This window comes from Charadrius vociferus, unplaced genomic scaffold (genome assembly GCF_000708025.1).
Source record: "Charadrius vociferus isolate BGI_N301 unplaced genomic scaffold, ASM70802v2 scaffold2, whole genome shotgun sequence".
In the NCBI taxonomy this organism is placed as follows: Eukaryota; Metazoa; Chordata; class Aves; order Charadriiformes; family Charadriidae; genus Charadrius; species Charadrius vociferus.
This window is the reverse complement of record NW_009647595.1, coordinates 2,745,567-2,753,388: the sequence shown is the minus strand read 5'-3', so window position 1 is coordinate 2,753,388 and position 7,822 is coordinate 2,745,567. Positions and strand designations below refer to the sequence as shown.

Genomic DNA, 7,822 nt, shown 5'->3' with positions numbered 1-7,822 from the left:
CATTATAATATATCTTCTCATAAGCACCCTTGGTCAAAAACTAAATATTGAAATGTAGGATGAAAGAGTATCTACCCAGATCCAAAGGCTATTAATACCACAGCTCAGATAGGGAGCCAAACCATCATTTTGATTCAGTGCCATCTACCACATAGTATTAAATAAGAAAATAAAAAATACAGTCAGCAAAGCCCTGGTGCTAAACTACCACATTCTTCAATATCACAGCTACTCAAAGATGCACTATATTTTAAGTGCAAGACATATGCATTAAATTTAAATCCCTTATACATCTCTAAAAATTACAATCAAGAGTTTGTCTTACATGTAGCTCCAAGAATAGCAACAACTTCACTCTCAGTTTCATCATCAAAAACTGCCAGCAAAGAAACTTCATATTCTGTGTTGGGCAACAAACCCTCAATAACATGACTGTCTGTGTCTCCATTTATGACAACCTAAGTAACACAGGAAGATTAAAGAAAATCAGTTCTGCATTTGATTAATTTATATGAATTAACTGAAATGAAAGAAGAAACATGGATTCTCCTTTAAAATAAATGAAATCTACACTCAAATCTGCCCAACAAATTTATTAGCTATGTTGAAATAAGAAGTATCACAGAGTACATCTGGAAAAAGCACTTTTAAGAATACTTGCAAATTATTTATTATTTTGTGGGTGTCTTGATTATTCTAATGTGTAGTCTTACACTTTCACTCACAACTAATTAATTGCTAAAGCTGACCATATGCATTTCATTTGAAAATCACTAAAATTCAAAATATTCATCAATGAAAGCAACATAACAGGGTAGATTAACTTGCATTCATATTTCTACCATTCAAGCACTGTTATGACAAATGTATTCAGCATCTCCACAGCCTTATAAAATTCTGTTACTATACCAGAATTATAATCTGAGTTATGGTTCCCAACAACTGAATGCGACTTGAAAGAACATTTGCTGCAGACTTGGGGATTAGGGGAGATGTGCCGATCAGACGTTTCCTATATGGTGTGATGTTTTAAATAGTAATTTCCCTCATTTCTACCTATGACAGCAGCAGAAGATTCACATGTGCAATGTTAACTGTAAGCAGAAGGCTTCACTGCAGATTTTTGTGCGTTTCGTTTATTTTGTTGGAAGGGATCAACAGATGGGCAGGAGTTGGAGCTAAAGGGACTGTAAAGCACAACATCAGGAGCCTGAGCAGTAATTCTGGTGAAATGGGCTGACTGGTTTTGGGAATAGTTTTTACTAAAATACTACAACAGAACAACCTTTCCCTAGAATAACACTGGCAACTTTATAAATTGGCCACTGTATACACGGAATCAAAGTAAGACTTATAATGGAAATCAAACAACAGACATATGCTGCATAAAATTTGCTACAGCAGCTAGCAGAAACAGTGAATCACACTTTATTCTTTTAATTGCCACAGGAGATTTCCTGAGTTGGTCCTGGGGAAGAGGGACCCATAAAACAATCACAGACCTTCTGAACTCAGATACAGAAAACAAAAGCAGAAAGAAATTAGTTGGGGCCATGCCTTCCACAACTATCAAATAATGAATTGGGCATCCCATGCTGCACACTTTCTGGCACAGCTTTTCTTGGGAAAATTTTCAAAACAAGCTTTGCGTGAATGTAGCTGTATACTAAGTAGGTATAAGTAATACCTTCCTTTCTAATTCCCCGGAGCCTCTAGTCATAGATCAAATCATTATAAAATATCTATACATAGTTACTATCTTACACATACTTTGGCATACTTTCTGAAGCCTAACTTCCATCACCCTCCACTCCCTGCTAATTTAGCCCACAAAGAAGACCACAAAAAAAAAAAGAACACAAAGCGCTGAACTTTCAAGCGGAGAGGACAAATAACAGAAGCAAGAATAGTAACAAGCACAGGAATATAACAGCATGCATTCTCTACTGTAACATAGAAATAAAAGGTCAGTCTAAAATTTATCCTGGGCCTTTAGTGCTAACGCCCCACTAAATACTCCTCACCCACGAGCAGTGGGGGTGAAGTAAGCCGAGAGGGGTGTAATTCTCACCACCACCCCCTGACCCCACTCAGCTAATTGGCAAGTTGGGTCTTGGGAGAAAGACAGAGGGAGTGCATGTCATTTCTCTGCATGACTGATCACTTAGCTGGGAAAGAAGCTTAAAGAGGCAACAGCCTGGAGGTATTGTGCTATCCTAGGCCTGACCCCATTAGAGAGGTCATGCAAGGAGAACAAGAAAGCAGCTCGGGTATTTTTAATATTTCAACGTACTAAAATATCAGGGCCTCCAGCAGTTCTTAGTGAATACAATGAACAAGTGGAACCTTAACAGTTCAAATATTTCTTGATCATTTATTCTCACACTCAAACACAGATATCATAAATTTCACTTAAAAATGCACATGGCTTAAAGGGATTCACTGACAGCTACTCACTGGAACTTAAACAGAGACTAATCAGTTCATCTATTGCAGGAGAAAATGCTAGGAGATGACCTGTGTCCACTCCCTCATCTGCCAACCCCTCCTTTTTCCTGCTCACTCCTGTAATTTCTTTCTTTCTTGCGTGACTACCTTTTGCCAGGTGAAAGGGAGGAAAGAATCAGGCTAAGCTAAATTTACAGAGAAAATGCCACATAACCTAAGCAGGAATGACTGCTTTCTGCCCTAATGAATGACAAAATGATGTGTGAAACCTAGGGCCAGGTGGGAAATGTCATCTTCCCCACCAAGTTGTGTACCCAGATTAACAGTGTGCAGATGAGGCCCCTTTTCACAATGCTGATGCCAAGAGAACAAGATGTTTGAGAGTCATTAAAAACTGAGAAGTACAAAAGAAGCCAAAGGAACAAGTAAAGAAAGAAAGGGAAAGAGGAAATGAGACAGATTACAAAAGATGAAAATTTGGGAAAGGGAGAGAAAGCGTCCGTCTTTTTTTGCTTGGAAAAAAGAGAATAAACCAGTAAAAGCTAAAGGGACGAAAAGTCATTTAAAAATTCAGACTGATGAAAATGCCACTATGGAGCAGACACAAAAAGGCCTAGAGCAAAATATACAGCATGAGGGGGAAAAAGAGAGAGAACCATAAAGAGGAATAAAGGAACAATCTAATAAATTAACTACGTGTAAACTTTTCCCTTTGTGACACTACATAACTAAGGCTTCACAGGCAATTTTACTGTGGCCAGCACATTAGACAAACATGGAACCTCATGTGAGGATATCGCTGCTCTGGCTCAGCTACTGTCATCATCTTCACAGCAACGTGAAGAACATGAACCTCTGAAAACTGAAGTAGCATCAAGCAGCAATGCTAGTTCTGTGGCAGTTGGCACATTACAGATTATACTGATTATTCACAAAACATCTCTTCTTTCCTCACCTTCTCTTCAAAAAGAAACTGGAATATTGGTTTGATTTTGGTTTAGAGAGCTTTGCAGTGGGGTAGATTTTTCTGTAAGCCAATTGGCCATATGTAATTGGCAAAAGTTGCAGCATAGGCATCCTCAGAATGGAATTCTCTCTTCCATTTCACACCCTCCGAAAGCCAAGACAACTCACCTCTTCAGAATCTCCCCCATCCAAAGGAATCCATGCCAATCTGTAAAAAGCAATATCTGAGGAGGTGGGCTTCCAGCTGACCCTAAAACTGTCTGTCGATGCTTCATCAATTTCCAAATGCTGGGGAGCTGGAACTCTTTCTGCAAAATAATATGCAAAAGAAAAATGATAGTAAATTATTCTCCAAGACTTGCATAGATGGCAACATCAAGCACGTACCATTTTACTTGCAGCTTGTTACAAAGAGTATAACACGGGACGTAGATAACAAAGGCACTAGAGATTCTTTGTGCATTTATTTGTACTTAGGGAAGTGTTTTTGTAGCGGGGGGATGGGAACATGCACAGTACATGCTCTTTATTTACTCTAACTGGATAAGCTTCCTTGTCCTGTCTCCACTGAAGGAGCTCCATAAAATCTTCACTCTCTCTCCTTTGCGCAGAGCTCTGTGCACCATGCACTTTTCTTTTCCTGTTCCTCAAAGCAAACTCCCAATCTTCGCCCTTTCCAGAGACTCTGTGTGCATTTCCATTTGCAGTTTGCATCTAGGTATAAACCTCCTGTTGCTTACACGTATGTTCTCCTTCTTCCAACTCATGGTTCTCTTTCATCCCTCCAAGTCCTTCTCTTCCCATTGTTGTTTGAAAGCATTGCTAAGTGTCATCAGCCATTTGTTTGATACACATCTTGCAGAACTACAGCTACAGAAACTGTAACTGTGCTAAAAAGACTACAGGAGCCTTAAATGTATTGTTTTCTCCTTCTGTGTTCCGGTTTCTCTGTATGTATATAAGGTTCTATCCTTAATTGCCTAGATAGTTCACTGGTTAAATGTATGATTTAAAACTCATCACACTTCAGTTGGACAGACAAATGCCATCACATTGAATGATGCTTCAGAAAAACTGGGGAGACAAACGCTTTACTACCTAATTGCAATAAAAGATGCTTTAAAATGGCTGATTGTGGAAAGACTTAAGAAATAAACTTCATCCACACAAATGTTTCCATGATGTCAAGAGATTACTCCCATAAGTAAAGATGCAAATGGCCCCACAGTAAGGGAGCAAAGAAGCCGAAAACTCCAATGAAAATAACAGAAAGCATTCCATATATCTGAATTCACAGCCAGAGACACTTGCTGTTACTGGTCTTACTTTCCAGTAAAGTATGAGAGTAAAAAATTCTTCTTGGAAAGCCTTCAAAAGTTTGGCAATACTTACTTGTGGTAAAGCTGCCAGTAAGTGGTTCAGATTGTCCTTCATCATACAGGGAGAAAATAGCAACAGTATACTCTGTAAGGGATGTCAGACTTTTTAGAGTATGGGTTGAAACACGACCAACTTCCACCTAGAGAAAGCATAATTTACAATAGATATTGATTGTACGCTTTACATTATCAGTGTCTGAAATTCTGCTGGGTAATGATACAGAAAGAGAACGTCATGTAATTAGTAAAGAAATTCTGTGAAAACTATGAACAAGTATTAATTTCGGACCATAAAAGCTGACAAAAAATCAATTAGCATAGACGAACTAGAGAAAAGGAAAATTTTGTTTATGACAAACTAGGGAAAAGGAGCATTCAGCCTCAGTAAGCTTAATTCAGTAGCTAACATATCGGCACTGCGTGTTCAGGAACCTAGAAGGGGAAGGAACTTTTTGGGCCATTGAATCTAGTCCCTTATCATGGGTAATCATTGCATAAACTGTTACGTTTAACATTTGTCAAAAGAAGAGATGACAGTTTCATCTGGTCTCTATCCAGGCTGCCGTTAATGTGACTTTGCCGGGGATATAAAACTCAAAGCTGTATAAACTGACAGTTTCTCAGTCCAACTATTCCTTAGCTCAGCCCCACAGGGGAAATGCTACCAATGCAAAGCAAACACAGAAGTGCCACCTGCTCTTTGAACAGACATAAAAGGAAAAGTTAAGAGGTAGATAAAAACCTACTAAGCATTCACTCACACTATAAAGTATATTAGCACAAGCCTGAGATGTTCAAATACCATTGTGATGAGTACAGCCAGATGTATTACCTATATTAAGGGTAATCAACAGGAAGAGGCCAAGTGATTTCTAATTTAAATTTTAAGGGACCTAGCAGAAAGAAAAGACACAAAATATTGCACAGGTATGCTCTCGTCTGAACTTAGGAACAGTTTTTTCAGGTTTAATAAAAATATGTCACCTTTTATGGATAAAAGGCCAGATAAGTTCCAGAAGAAAATTAATTACACATAACTACTATTAAAGACTTTTTGGATGGCTAAGTTATCCATGACAACTTATTTCATAAGGGATCTGGCCTGTTTTAATAATTGGACCCACTTACTGCAATTATTTTTTTTAAACATTTTCTGTATGTTTTCAGGTTCTATATTAATATAATTTCATCCCATCTTTTCATTCTATCACAGAACTCACACTGCTAAAAACTATTATGAAGCACCTTTAGTAATAAGGCATAACTAGATTTTGCATAAGTAAATTATCAAATGCAAGAGTAATTTAGAACGTGCTGGTATCACCTTACCATTCTGTTCAAACCAAATCCTGTTTCTAGGAAGTGAGTTTTCAATATACAATTAAAGCAATAAATGTTAAGAAAATGTGGCAAAGCCTTCAGACAGTCTTTCTGAATGAGCTTGAGTCCATGATATATGATATATTGAAAGACTTGTTATCTGGACTGAATGAATAATAAACATTTCCATACCATACATTTAGTCAAGATCCTGCACCTACAAACCATTGTTCACTTGAGTAGTTTCCTTCAGTTTATGTGCGCCAGCAATGACTGTTCTGGTATGTAAGAAGTTCAGAGTACTGTCCCCCACACATGATCCACTCCAAATGTATAACCAATACCAAGCAAACCCTTATTGGCACTTTCAGACTTCTTTAGCAAATCTTTTATTACAGCTTGCAAAGTAGCTTTTGTTTGTAAAAGTTATCCTTAATAATTACAGAAGTTTGGGGAGGTCTGAGATTGGTTAAGGGAAGGGAGGAGCTAGTAATTTACCTCATTGGTTTCTGTTCCATCTGTTTTAACGTACATGATGCGATAGCCATTTACATTTTTGGAAGCAGGATCCCATGTTAGCTTAGCACTACTGTGTCCAACATCAGAGAATTTCAAGTTTGCTGGTGGACTTAGAGGCACTTGTAAAGGAAGGAGAAAAAACCATAAAAGTGATTCCAGGTTTTAGCTGTGAAATTTTTCATGTCTTGAAAATAAACAACACATTTTGCATTCAAAAATTTGTATCACCAACATTTATATTAAAAGTTACATCAATGGAGCTATACAAGTATTTAAAGCCAGGGAAAATGGTTTAGCTTTTTGCTGAAACAGAACTTTCAGTCTTGCTAAGCACATCTCATTAGTACTGAAAAAGAAAGGAATTACATTATTGTTCATAGCAGGTATCATAGCTAGATCTAACCTACACAATACTTGCAATAAATTTGTGTAAATTAAATTCAACTCGATCTTTATCCTATATGCATTTGTTTTCCATGAGTTTCCCAGCAAAAATATTTCATGACAGTAGTATTTTGGCAAAAACACCTTTCTGAATCCTTAGAGTCCCTGACATAACTAGCTCAGATCATCTCCAAAGACGCTGAAATTTTTTTACCTCTGCTTAACCTTTCCTCTTTTATTATACAAAGAAGCTGTTTCCGAACAGCAACTCCAGCTAAAGCCATATTTATATACTATATATTCCTTGACTGTCATGAGCTGAAGGAAAATGAGGTCATGCAAGATAGAGTCTCAGATTGCAGCCACTTTTCTTTCACACCAGAGAAAGCAACTTGTGCTGTTTTACTCTCAGCAGTAGGTTCTGTATTAGCCCAATATTTGCTAATTTCTTCTTAATTGTGAAACCCTTCTCTATCCATTCTGCCTTCACACGCACACTCCTCAACAATCCATATGGACACATAAATATCAGCACTTCAGAAGCTTTTTCCTCTCACACAAGAGCACATGGGAAAAAGCAAAAGATAAACCCCCCATATATTATGTGGGATCTTTATTCAGGCCACATATTGACTCAGAATCTGCAAGCAAACGCCTAAACAGCTTAGGAACAGTCAAGTCAACTTGGCTATAAGGAAAGAGAAGACGGGAACACATTGAAATTGTATTAGATGGGTTTGCCACACTTTCTGGCATTCAATATATTCCTCAGAGTCTAGAAAAGGGAGTATCACGTGCTGGCTTTC

General features: G+C 37.8%; 1 protein-coding gene across 1 annotated transcript in view; it reads right to left on the bottom strand.

Annotated features, from left to right (window-relative positions):
- COL14A1 (collagen, type XIV, alpha 1) overlaps positions 1-7,822 on the bottom strand; it is a 119,147-nt gene that overhangs the window by 66,032 nt on the left and 45,293 nt on the right. Inside the window, exons 13-16 of the mRNA XM_009881035.1 lie at positions 6,612-6,751; positions 4,807-4,933; positions 3,583-3,722; positions 326-458 (exon numbers count right to left, since the gene is read on the bottom strand). Coding sequence (XP_009879337.1) covers positions 326-458; positions 3,583-3,722; positions 4,807-4,933; positions 6,612-6,751 — 540 coding nt within the window. The remainder of the gene's footprint in view (positions 1-325; positions 459-3,582; positions 3,723-4,806; positions 4,934-6,611; positions 6,752-7,822) is intronic.